The sequence below is a fragment of the Pempheris klunzingeri genome, chromosome 17 (assembly GCF_042242105.1).
Source record: "Pempheris klunzingeri isolate RE-2024b chromosome 17, fPemKlu1.hap1, whole genome shotgun sequence".
NCBI classification, from domain to species: Eukaryota; Metazoa; Chordata; class Actinopteri; order Acropomatiformes; family Pempheridae; genus Pempheris; species Pempheris klunzingeri.
In genome coordinates, this window is record NC_092028.1 from 1,123,952 (window position 1) to 1,137,743 (window position 13,792).

General features: G+C 46.6%; 1 protein-coding gene across 1 annotated transcript in view; it reads left to right on the forward strand.

The window, feature by feature from the left end:
* The first annotated feature begins 11,493 nt into the window (after positions 1–11,493).
* The window catches only part of LOC139216901 (MBT domain-containing protein 1-like), an 11,551-nt gene continuing 9,252 nt past the window's right edge, over positions 11,494–13,792 (forward strand). Inside the window, exons 1-2 of the mRNA XM_070848134.1 lie at positions 11,494–11,579; positions 13,074–13,347. Of these exons, the coding sequence (XP_070704235.1) occupies positions 11,559–11,579; positions 13,074–13,347 (295 nt within the window). The 5' untranslated portion in view covers positions 11,494–11,558. The remainder of the gene's footprint in view (positions 11,580–13,073; positions 13,348–13,792) is intronic.

Sequence of the window (13,792 nt, forward strand, 5' to 3'; positions counted from 1 at the left end):
CACAAATCTGGTGGCGGGCTCCGCCACAATGCAGCGTGTGACCCAGTGTTTATATCTGTGAATTGATCTGGTATCATGCTAACAGACTGAGGCTAAAGCTAACTGGTCTCCATACGCAGGTTTTGTTTCCCCATCATGGTGAAGTAATCTCCTGGTCCTAGTCCACCTCTGATTGGTCCCTCATATTCTTATGTCCAATCCTAACCAATCACAGCACACCATGCCTAACCCTGACCAATGAAGGGCCTCCCTGTGTCTAACACTGACCAATCGATGGCTTGTTGGGGCTTAGGAAAAATAATTTTGCTCCCAGGACACGTTGTTTCATGCTAACAGACTGAGGCTAACGCTAACATGACATGATATATACATGAAAGTTTTGGAAATATGTCCACGTCTCTCTTTAACTACAGTCTGGTAGTTTTATCTCACCAGAGCCTGCAGCTGTTTCAGCTCTTCTTCCAGGCTCGCTGCTGTGCTCCTCAGCTCCTCCAGCTCGGCCTGGACGGCAGGGTCAAAGGTCACCTCTGCAAAGCCCCGCCATGACGCCTGAACACAGCACGCCTCATGAAATAAACACATGGTTTACACACCTGTGGTGGCAGAACACTTAAACCTGATTTCACTTAGTTCATTTTCAAAATAAGAGCGTGCTGTGGATGTTTGTCTACCTGGGCGTTGAAGCAGCGCTTCCTGTGGGTCATGTCGACACTCGTCCACCTCAGGTCGTCCAGCTGCTGTATGAGGTCTGATGACTCCACAGTCTGCAGCTTCACGGCGACGCCCCCTGACACCTGGGCCTGGAGACCCTGCACGTCCTAGACAGGTAGACAGGAAGCATGATGGATGCAGTTTGTTCACTGGGATGATCCAGGTGAGTTTTCCTATTTTACCTGCTGGTGTTTCATCTTCAGCTCCGTCAGTAGTTGAGTTTGATCGTTCAGCTGTCTGTGGAGCTCCGGCAGTCTGTGGACCTGCAGCTCCTCCCCCAGCAGCCTCAGGTCGCTGAGCTTCGCCTCCACGCGACCACGACGCTCACGCTCCTTTTCACACCTGTTGACACAGCAGGGGATGATGGGATACGTCTACATGTGCTCTCTAAGAGCGTGTGGAAGCTGTGTGGATCTACCTGCTGCTGAGGTCAAAGACGGCGAGCTCTGCAGCGAGCAGCTGCAGCTTCACCTGAGTGTGGGCCGAGAGACATTCACTGATCTGTAAGAGAGAGAGAGGTGTTACCTGGACAGGGATGTGAGTCACATGACTTGGACTCGATTCATGAATCCAAAAAGTCTTTGAGCTAAATGACTCGACTTAAACTTCTCTTCAAGTTATGAGAAACGTGTGCAGCTAATCACATCTTTACATATGAAGACGGTTTCATAGTGACTCGTTTAGAGCTGGAAAGAGCTTTGGACTTTAGACTTGGACTCGCGGGATTTGTTGGTCTTAACTTGGGAGACATAAATCTGAATTTTGGAGGTGATCGTCGGGGATCAGCTCTGCTTCCTGCCCCCTCAGTCCAGACTAAACCTGGAGAGGCAGCGTTCACTTTCTATGAATGCTTTTCATTAAACCAAACACTGTAGTCATTTCTTTCTTCTTTTTATTGTGTTTTAATATCCTTTGCTGCTGTGCTTCTTGTCACAGAGCGTTTAATGTTTCCTGTACAGCTCTTTGAATACACCTGCCACTTTGTTGGTCCTCGCTTGGGACGTATTAATGTTGGCTTTGGACCTGATGCGGCTGCTGTTGGTCTGTTTCTTGTCGTCTTGACTCAGGACCTTGAGCTGTGACCTGACTTGTCTTACGACAGGAAAATCATTAGTTGTGTTTGATTTCCACAAAGTTTAGATTGACGGTGCTGAATAAGAGTCAGGAGGGATCTCCAAACCGCTGCTGGTGAATGTGAGTCATCCCTCTGGTGTGGATGGTTTATTTATGGTCCTGTATGATGCTAAAGTTTACCAGGACGTGTTAAATGTCCCATCAGCCCGTTGACTCAGAGATGCTCAGTTACTGATGAACCTTCTGTTGTTGTTGTTGTTGTCGTCACAGGACATGATGGAGTTCAGGTTTGATCTCTTTGACATTTCAGATGTGAATCAGACTCGTCTAAACCTGTCGGACCTTTAAACAGACGCAGGACGAGTCACAGCAGGCCTGAGACGCTACACCTCAGTTTAACATCGTCAGTGTGCCTGCACACCTGCATCTGGCCTGCTTTGGTCCTGCTTTGGTCCTGCTTTGGTCCTGGTTTGGACCTGGTTTGGCCCTGCTTTGTGGCTCTGGATCAGCTTGGATTGGTCCTGGTTTTTATTTTATTTCATTTTGTTTATTTTTTGCTGAACATATTTTATCTTATTGTAATTTATTTGTTTATTTTTATTTATTGTTTACATTTTTAGTCATTTCTTTTATTTTATTTATTCTATAATGTATTTTATTATATCTATTTCATCAGCTTTATCAATATCTTTAATTTGTTGTTTTACATATTTTTCTTGTTTTTTCTAATTTATTACAAATTATTTTAATCTAAAGTTATTTTATTTATTTCATCTCTTATTTTCTTGAGTTTTTTCACTTCTTCTGTTATATAGTTTTGTTGTATTTAATTTGATTTATTCTATTGAATGCAGTTGATGTTTGATTAGACCTGCTCCTGCAGCAGGGACGCCATCCTCAGGCGTCCGTCCAGCTCGCTCAGCTGTCTGGGACACTTCCTGTCCAGCTCGTCCTGGATCTGACGCTCCAGCCTCTCATTGGCTGCCTCCAGACACTGGACCTGCATCCACCAATCAGAGACAAGCAATCAATCAGTCAGCAGCTGTGTCTTCAGAGGACACGTAGCTCAGAAAACAAACGGTGTGCACAACCAATGCAAAACTCCATTGAGATATCTGCTACTTTTATGATCTCTGGCTCTTAAAGCAACAACTACTCATCATTTCAAAATCTCAGTTTAGTTTTGGTGTTTCTGTGCTGCTGCTGGATCCATCGGGGAGCAAAGAAGGAGGTTTTTGTATGTTTCTACCTCATGTTCCAGGCTTGGGAAGGGAAATCATAATGCTACAGCATACGGTCATATTTTAGATGATCAGTTCCCATCCTCTTTTCAATTGTTGCCCCTTAAAACTAGACTAGACTAGAAGAGCCCCCTCAGACCGTAGTCTCTATTTCTACCATAACTAGAACGATCACTCAAAAAGTCTAAAGTTCAACTTGTAATTCAAAGGTATTGAAAGATAGATACTAAAACTGGCTTAACTTTAGAATATAAATCCCCTCGAGGTTGCTAAACCCTCAAGTACACCCCCAACACAGAGGACGTGACGTCAGTATCTTTATTTCTAGATATTTCTTTGCTGACATTTGACCAGTTTTCGTCTCAAAGAAACTGATGTTTCTGTCGGGACAGAACTAAACAGTAATAACTCCAATTATTTCTCACTCGTGATGATGAAAAAACAAATCATAGCACTTGTTTCAGTCCTTTTATGTTCTCTTGCTTGTTAAAGAATATTGACAATTGGAATTATAATGCAAAACTCCACCGAGAAATCTGGTATTTTTGTCTTGTTTTGCTGATAAAGCTGTAGCCAATCACCACTAATCAATCTCAGCTTAATTCTGGTGTTTTGGTGGAGCCGCTGGATGCATCGGGGTAACGTATGTCTGTGTGTTTCCAGCTCCTGTATCTCCTACCTGCTGCAGGTACGAGGCCAGCCTCCTGTTGAGCCAGTGGAGTTTCTCTCTGGACAAACAGAAGCTGCTGTGTGGAGCCACAGCAGCCGGAGCGGAGCTGTAATGCACCAAACCACCAGGCCCATGATGAACACGGTGACCCTGAGCTGCCCGGGTCGCTCTGCTTGCACAAAGAAGCTGCCAGGGGCTCATCTCATCACTTAATTATGTTCTTCTGCACACCTGGACACACCTATCCTCCTCAGCATGCTCTGCTCCTTTAAAGTCTCCGTTTCTGTCTTATTCTACCGCTGCGTTTCTGAAGTCTGAAGCCTCGGCGGCTGAACTCCCCACTGTGGCTGCGGAGCCCTCAGGTCAGATGGTGTTTCTATCACAGGTGTGTCAGGAGCTTTTGGAGCTCGGCTGTGATCCGCTTTGACCTTTAAATCATGACATTCAGAGCAGGTTTCGGCAGGCGGCGGCTCTGCTGCTGAAGCGTGAAGCTCATAGCACATTAAGATCAAAAAGACGTTCAGGTTTTCACTTGTTGTGCAGATGTTCTGTAACCTCAGGGACAAATCACAACCGATCACCTGCCTTGTGTTTTTCACAAACGAATGAATGTCAGTTTAATCTTGGTGCTTCTGTTCAGCTGCATGACTCAGTATATACAAAACTCCATTGAGAAATCTGCTACTTTTATGTTCACAGTTGTTTTTGATTGATTGAATTATCTAATTTCATTATTTTATATCTTCTGTACGCATTCATATAAATGAATGCAAAATGCCCCTCTGCTAAACACTACGACACAATTTTAATGAAATATTTTAAGTAAGTGTGCAAAAAATGTAAAGTACATTTACTTAAGTACAATTTTGAGGTACTTTACTTGAGTATCTCAGTTTTCTCCCACATTCTACGTGTTCCCCACTACAGGGAAATGGACTTTTCACTGCATTAATCTGACCGCAGGTAGATCACTGATTGACAGCAAAAGAACAAAACTGAATTAAAGCTGTAAGCAGCGTTGGAGGGCCCTCGCACTTTCATGCACGTCGGGGTGCGCGTCTCAGGTTTTTGACAGTGCATGAAGGAGTTGCACGTCACTTCCTGTGTCCCCTATGTGGCGCTAGAGAACAGCCACTAATCACGTCCTATAGTTCAGCATATGAAGTGCTGACTACACTGTGAAAATTTAATGCAAATCAAATGATCTCCAGCTTCAGACACCTGGGAGTACATCTGACCGAGGACCTCACCTGGAGCTGCAACACCTCCCGTCTGGTCGGGAAGGCCCACCAGCGTCTCTACTTGCTCAGGAAGCTGCGGCGCGCCGGACTGGGGAGCTCAGTCCACCGTGCGGTGGAGAGCATCCTCTGCACCAGCATCCCCGTGTGGCACGGCAGCTGCTCTGCTGCAGACAGGAAGGCTCTGCAGAGGGTGGTGAAGGCTGCACAGAGGACTGTGAGGAGTGGCCTCCCCACCACCGCGGACATTTACACCAGCAGATGCAAGAAAAGGGCCATCTGCATCACGAAGGACCCCACCCACCCTGCACACACTCTCTTCGGCCCTCTCCCCTCGGCCAGGCGGCTGCGGAGCATCCGGAGAAGACCACCGGGCTGAGGAGCAGCTTCTTTCCAGAAGCTGTTAGACTGCTGGAGTCTGGTGGTGCTCTGTAGATCCCACGCCCCCACCCCACACACACCTAGACACCTACCTGCACCAAGTACTTCTATTTTATTTTCTACATTTTATTTGTTGTCTGATATCTATCTTGGCTTGAAACAGGACCTGAGAACATAATTTCGTACCTCCCCGTGTGTAGACACGTGTGTTGGTATGACAAATAAAGTTCCTTGAATCCTTGAATGATGATTGGCACAAAAGTCTTCCCTCCTGTTGCCACCAGGTGGCGCAATGGCTGCGTTCACTAATTGGCATGTAGATGTGTTCAGGCCGGGACTCTTATGAAGCATGACAGGTTTGGAACAGGTTGGATAACGTAAACTGAAGTTACAGCAATTTCCTGTTTCATGGCGAACACGGCGTCGCCACGGTGACAGCATTTGAAGGACCCTAATAATTCCTTGCATGTCAACAGGGTCCTCGCACCGCTTGGTTTTTTAGGATGTATTAACGTACTTAGCTAATGTACCTTAAATAGTTCTCCTTGGACCACAGCAGTGGTCTGACGAGGACTACCTGTGAAGCTGAGGGAGGACTCTGTGACTGACATTGGGATTTCTTTTTTTAAATGACGCACATATCAAATATTTAGTACAGCTGAATTAGCGTTAACACTGCAGCTAGATGATGATTCAAAATGATCTGAATTCAAATGGTTTATTTTAGATATTCAAGGTAGTGTTCCTTGTTAAATGCGGTGTTGGATTGAAAGTTGTTAAAGTTGTAAAAAGATGAATCTATGGAACATATGAAACATCTAGTGCAGCCCAATTTGTAAATATATAATAGTGTCGTTGTATAAATAAAAGGTTTGTAACATAATATAAAATAGATTATTTTTGTCTCCATAGCAACAGTCGCTCAGGCTCATGGGTAATGAAGACGCTTCCATTATGGACACTAGGGACAAACGGACAACAACAGTTGCCGCTTCCGCTATTAAAACCTGAAAAAATAACCATAAAAATAAGTTTTCAGGATGGACACAGCATCGTCACAGCATCGTCCAGTCTCGTGGTGAAATATTGGTGAATGTAGTGGACACAGTTCAAAAACAGAGAATCAACAGCACGGCCTCTGTGACTGACTGGGCTCGGAGAGATAATCCCATTGGAATACATTAGTTTGAAAATCGGCTTGAGGGACACGACAAAAATGGGAAATGAACAGATTAAATTTCGCTGCACGAAATTCACTTTCATCTTTCTGAACCCTGGGCTGTATCATCAGAAGTCTGGTTGTCCTGCCAAAAGCCCAAAACTCTAAATACTCAAGTTACTTTACTTCCTTAAGTTGGAATCATAAATGAATGGAAATGTTTTATTGAAATGAAATGAAATAGATTTTCATGTGACAAACCTCACATCTTGACACACTGGGAGATCATTTCAGGAACTGATACCACTGTTTCTGTTTACTCAGGTAAATTATGCATAATTAAAAAGATACACTCATGCAACATTTTCTTGATTTAGTTTTCAGATTTTTTATTTGTTCCAATTTCAATTTTAATTAGTTTACTTTAATTACTTGCTAATTACTTTAATTATTTATTTCTAATTGTTATAATCTTAAATTAATATAGGAGCGAACCAGAGCACCTGGGGAAAACTCCACGTCGTGATCATTTAGTCATCACAGTTAACCGTGATGCACCACTTAAAGGGTTTGGTCAAAGTCCGTCCCACCGCTGAGAAGAATCTGGCAGCTGTGGACTTCCGGGGTGAGCAGAGGAGGGCCTGCTGATGGACTTTGAGATACTTCACGACAGCGTCATCAAAAGATGTATTGTCTGATGCCATCGCTGCTTGCAGTGTCTGGTTTAGAGAGCCAAACTGCTTACTGAGGTCTCTAACCACGGCCTTGTTCACATTTGCCATGTTTCTCATGGTTTTTGTGAAAGCAGGGCCAGTGATGTTGATCTCAGCCAGCACCCTGTCAGATAGACGCTGGATGGCGGGGTAGAGCTTCTCCATCGGCACGGACATCCTGGCTCTCCAAGACACTTTTGTGTAGAGCCTAAGGAGAAGAGAGGAGACAAGGTAGTCGACTTTCCTCCACACGTCCGTTGGCACTGCTGCATCCCCTCCCTCTGACTCCGTGCAGGATGGCGCTTGAGTGTTTTGCGGTGTTGGACTCGGAGTCACATCGACTTTGTGTATGATCAAATTGCGGCTGTCTATGTGACGCCCAAAACCGTTGCAGTCATCATTGTCAAATGGCTCATCATCTTCAGCAGGTGGCACCTGATGTGAACGAGTAGCTGTTACAGTCTGCGTGTCTGGCTCAGTGATGTCCTCATCCGACGACGTCAGCATTGTTGTCATGAGCTCATTAATGTCATTTACCGCACCAGACACCTTGTCACTGTCACGTCTTTGATTTGATGGCTCCATCTGCAACCAGTGGAGCATCTGCTGCAGGAACTTCCTCACTGCGTCCTCCGTCATGGCGTACAGAACCTCAGAAGAAAAGTGGGACTGGCTGTCACCCACCTTCCTGCTGACGCTGGAGATGACCGATTCAGACATACTTCTTCCCGTCGCACTGATGGGAATCTGAAATGTCTGGCTGTTCATCACATGACTGTACATTTTATTAGTCAGTTCCCTTGAAAACTTATCGATCTGGGTCTTGAGGAGGTCGGTATCCGCTGTTTGGATGTCATGCGCTGGGGGTCTTTCTGGCAGGTTTAACATATCAAACAAGCAGCCAACATCCTGTTTGATGGTCTCAAGATCTAGAGGAGCAGTCGGCTTTCTCACTCTTCTTATTGTTTCCCTGTTGGTCCAACCACAAGCCTCAGATGTTGATCTGGGACACTCTGGAACAGCTCCTGGTAAGATGTATTCAGTGGCGTCTCCAGAGTCATTCCCATCAAAGGGTCTTGCGGGCTCCTGTTTAAGATCCACAAGGAAGTCAGTGTGTCCTCTTCTAAATGTGCTCTTCAGCTCTGCCTTAGCCTTTTCCAGTTGTTCTTGGGCAAACTGGAAGAAGCTGCGTTTGCGAACTGTTAGGTCGGAGGTGGTATTCTCTGGAGGTGCAGCTTGTGAATCCAAAAAGTTTTTCACCCTTTGGGCAACTAACCCCAAATTAAAATGAGGTCTCGGGGAGCTACTTTTTTCATCGCTGTTAGCTGCTTCTCCAGTGTCGTGATAGTGAATGTCGTCAATTATCGAGCGGATGATATGAGACGCTTCATTCTGAGCATCCAGTGCATTGTCAGCGTCTTTTGTGGTGTCCGGTGTCTCCTTGCTCCATTTAGTGAGGATGTCACTCACACCTTCGATTGCTGATGAGACAGAGATTGCAGAGTTTACATTCTGACGGTTCCTACTTCTCGCTCGTTCTTGTGGTCCCCCAATCTCTGTGTCATCGTCGTCGGGAAACACAGGGCAACACAGTCGAATGTGCCTGATGTCCAGTCTATGCCAAAATCTGCTCAGACAATCGAGAGCACAACGCACCATGCCACGAAGACCTGTGCCGCTGGACATGGAGCTATTGACTAAAACGGCAGGGTCCTCTGGCCAAACTGTGTTGCTCTTTGCCACAGACACAACAAAGTTTACCTTGTGTGAGATTTCCTCCTCAACCAGCGCTGTCATCTCATCTGCATGCTCACATTTGTCCTGTGAGACCTGCAGAACAGCAGCAAAACAAGCAGGGAGTGAGTCTCCAAGGTAAGCATCGAAGTTCTCCACAGCTATGTCTGTGTCAGCCTGACATTTGGCAATGCGGTCGCGAAAACTCAGTCTGACGTTTCTCAGGACGTCTGTGGCGAGCGTCTGGACAAGTTCGATGAACATGTCGGCCAGTATAGCTTCTGTGGATGAGTCCCACGTCCCTGCAGCTAACATGCTCCACTGTACTGCAGAGATTCTGTCAAAGTGTTTGTTTAGGACGGGCAGAGGAGCATCTGCTGGGATAATGATAGTGTTGTCCATCGGAAAACTGGATTGGTCCAACCTTGAATCTTTTCTTTTTGCCTTGTTCCTGCGATTTACCGTAAATGGTTCAGCGATGTGACGTTCACCTGTGGAAGTGTGGTCTGACTGAGGACTGGAAGGAAGAAAGCGATTCTACAAACCGGGTCCTATATACATGCTGCCGGAATGGTGTGATGTCACAGATCTAAGGACAACCAACGGAACACGGAACACATCAAAGCCACTGGAATGACGCCGCAGAACAATTCGAACCACAACAAAGACGCTACGCAGACATTCAGTAGAAATGTGCAGAAGAATACAGTATTTATTCAGAAAACGATACCTCTACTGTATGTGGGTGATTCTTCAACTATGGCTCATTTTGGCCTGTACTTTTTTAGAAAAAATAAAACAGTTATAGAAATACATTGATATGTTTGTATTTCTTCATCCTGTGTATTAACACTTCCTCATAGTGGCAACGCTGAATTTATTTTAATAATATACATTTTTGGTGATTTTATTCCAACAGTCAGAGGAAATCATCAATTATTAACATACCTTGTGTTTTCAAATGTTTTCAAACCGTGTTCAGTCTGGGACAGTGTTCAGACTGGGACCGTCCTCAGACTGGGACCGTCCTCAGTCTTGGACCGTCATCAGACTGGGACAGTGTTCAGTCTGGGACCGTCCTCAGACTGGGACAGTGTTCAGTCTGGGACCGTCCTCAGACTGGGACAGTGTTCAGACTGGGACCGTCCTCAGTCTGGGACAGTGTTCAGTCTGGGACAGTGTTCAGTCTGGGACAGTGTTCAGACTGGGACCGTCCTCAGTCTGGGACAGTGTTCAGTCTGGGACAGTGTTCAGACTGGGACCGTCCTCAGACTGGGACAGTGTTCAGTCTGGGACCGTCCTCAGACTGGGACAGTGTTCAGTCTGGGACAGTGTTCAGTCTGGGACCGTCCTCAGACTGGGACAGTGTTCAGTCTGGGACAGTGTTCAGTCTGGGACAGTGTTCAGTCTGGGACCGTCCTCAGACTGGGACAGTGTTCAGTCTGGGACCGTCCTCAGACTGGGACAGTGTTCAGTCTGGGACAGTGTTCAGTCTGGGACCGTCCTCAGACTGGGACAGTGTTCAGACTGGGACCGTCCTCAGACTGGGACAGTGTTCAGACTGGGACCGTCCTCAGACTGGGACAGTGTTCAGACTGGGACCGTCCTCAGACTAGGACAGTGTTCAGACTGGGACAGTGTTCAGTCTGGGACAGTGTTCAGTCTGGGACCGTCCTCAGACTGGGACAGTGTTCAGTCTGGGACCGTCCTCAGACTGGGACAGTGTTCAGACTGGGACCGTCCTCAGACTAGGACAGTGTTCAGACTGGGACAGTGTTCAGTCTGGGACCGTCCTCAGACTGGGACAGTGTTCAGACTGGGACAGTGTTCAGACTGGGACTGTAGAGACCTCTAATAGCTTTTCATCTTTAATGTCTTCTCTACCAGCTGACCAAGTTTGAGGTGGATCGGATCAACCCCCTCAGACTAGTTCGTTCACTTAGGTCCCCTGTAAATCGCAGAAAATTGATTGAATTTTGACACTTGATTCAAAATGGCTGACTTCCTGTTGGGTTTAGGTCATCGCACCAAGAGACTTTTTTGTAGGTCTCATCATCCTGCATACGTGTACCGAATTCTGTACGTGTTATTTATTTTTATTTATTTTACCTTTATTTAACCAGGAAGTCCCATTGAGATCAGAAATCTCTTTTACAAAGGAGACCTGGCCGAGGTAGCAGCCGTACAAAATCAAAAGCCAGATACATGACATACAAATACATGACACACACACACGTAGGTGAAACGTAGCCCTGGGGCGAGTTCGTCAAAGTTTTGTAGGGGGCGCAGAAGTGTAGTAGTTTAAGTAGTAATAGTAGTAAAGAAGTACTAGTAGTAGTAGTAGTGGAGGTAGTAGCAGTACTACTGTTAGTACTATTACTACTATTAGGTTCTATTATTATTAGGTGCTGTGAGGTTCCGGGTGTGTGCAGCAGGGGTCGCTGGCGGACTGACCATCTACCCTGAACTCCTCACACGAAGCAGAGGCAGCAGCCAATGAGAGGTGAGCTGTTGCGTTTCCCGCGCCTGCGCATTTGAAGTATGATAATTGTGTTGATATGTCGGCCGCTGGGTTTTAATGGTTGTTTCTGCGGGTTTTAGCGTCTCAGTGAGCGTGTCCCCCCGCGGTGCGGCCTGATGGAAAACCCCAGAGACCTGGTGAGTCCTGAGGCTTGTCTTTCCGGCAGGAACCCGCATTTCCCTCCTTTGTTGTGGTTGTGATAGCGGTCCACAGCGGCGTGAAAGGCTGCTTCAGAGCGACCACTGACAGAAAGTCAAGGCAAAACTCCTTTGAGAAATCTACTATTTTTTAGTTATTTTGCTCCCCGACAAGAACTCATGTCTCATTCAAACTACATTTTGCATTTGTCTTTAGGAGATTAGGATAGACTTTTATTCGGCACAGATGTACAGCGCAAAGTATGTCTTAATTCGGTGAAAACATAGCCTTTTGTGTTCACTTCTGATGTCCTCACCATCTCCGTCCAAAACTCCACTGAAAAACCCTGTAATATTAGGTTTCCTCTATTGTTGACAAAGACACTTATCTCACTTATCAGCTTTTTAAATTGTTGAGGAAGTTGGACAAGACACGCTTTTATTCGGCGTATATGTACTCAACCAAGCAGCCTTTGCTTCAGTAAAATCTGACTTCAGTCATCGCATCACTGCTTGTCGCTACGCTCACCTCAGCACACTGACGAGCAGCGGTTGGCAAGGTGAATCAGTCAGAGAGAGACGGTTGCAATATCACACTGTGCTGCTAGATGCACTCAATGGACGCGGAATTTAAGGGTGGCCCCAACCGAGTCACAAAGAGTCCTGGGCTATATGATATGGGGAACATCCTGGTGTCTACAATAGAAGAAACGTAAAATTGGCAGAAAGCTGGAGGTCATTTGGTGTCTGTCCTAGTCGCCAGTTGTGGCCACTGAGTCTCTCTCTCTCTCTCTGTCTCTCTCTCTCTCTCTCTCTCTCTGTGCTGTCAGCCAGCCTCTCTCTCTCTCTCTGTCTCTCTCTCTCTCTCTCTCTCTCTCTCTCTGTGCTGTCAGCCAGCCTCTCTCTCCCTCTCTGTGCACCGCACTGCAGTGGTGCTGGCAGCAGGTTACACACTCCAAACTCCCTGATGGAGACACTGAATGCAACAGCTGTCAGGTCGGAGAGACTGTGTGTGTGTGTGTGTCCATTGGGTTTTGAAGGTGCACTTCATTCTGAAGAATGAAACAACATATGTATCAGACCAATAAACAGGAATACTGTCTCAGTTCAGCAGACATTTACCACAAACAGCCGTTATATTGCTCTCTCCACCACACTCCATTGACAAAAACAGTCATTTTACCAGGCAGAACACTGGAGTTGCTGGTCTGCTGCTGCCTCTTCTGGTTATTGTTGTTTGTGTTATTGTGTGTTACACAATCATTGTGTGTCATCCGAGCTAACTGTTTAACCCAAATAACACAATAACCCAAAAACTAACTGGCTGATGGAGGCAACGGCAGACCAGCAGCTCCTGTGTTCTGTGAGCTAAAATGACCGTTTCTGTCAATGGAGTCTGGTGTCTTTGGTTGATGACAAACATTCATCATCAGCAGGTGGAGATGCGGGGACCATTAGAGGACTCCTCTCTGACTGCGTCTCCTTCGTCCTCAGGTGGAGCGGCCGTCCAGGAAGCGCCGTGACTCCTTTGGGATGCTGGACGGTTTGGAGGAGGACCGGAGCAGCTGCAGCACCGAGTCCAGCGTGGGCGGCAGCGGAGCCTCCAGCCCCGAAGACAGCGAGGACGAAGAGTTAGGAGGAGGAGGAGGAGGAGGAGGGGGAGGAGGGATGACTCAACTCACCGCCTCCTCCTCCTCCTCCTCCTCCCTGACACTCATCAAGACTAACGGACAGGTGTACACCTACCCTGATGGAAAGGCGGGCATGGGTTAGTCACACCTGATACATCTTCCTCCCCATCACTCATCATCATCATCATCATCATCAGTGAGCTTCACTGCTGCTCCGGCTGACATGCCTTCATCACCAGAACACACACACACTGCAGTTTATTCTGACTCACACACTCTCACTCACACACACACACACACACACACACACACACACACACACACACACACACACACACACACACACACACACACACACACACTGTCCTGCTGCCACTGGACGACCGATTCATCCGCCGCAGAAAATAGTCCCCAACAAAAGCACCATTAAAAACTGCAGCAGGCAGCTGTTGGAGGAAATCACATCCTCAGGTGTTGTGTGTCAGTAAAAACTCACTCGTACTTGATCAGAGTCTGTCTACTTGTACTGGGCTCAGAGCTGAGAGCCACAGACAGGAAGTCAGACCGTACGGACAGACGGAC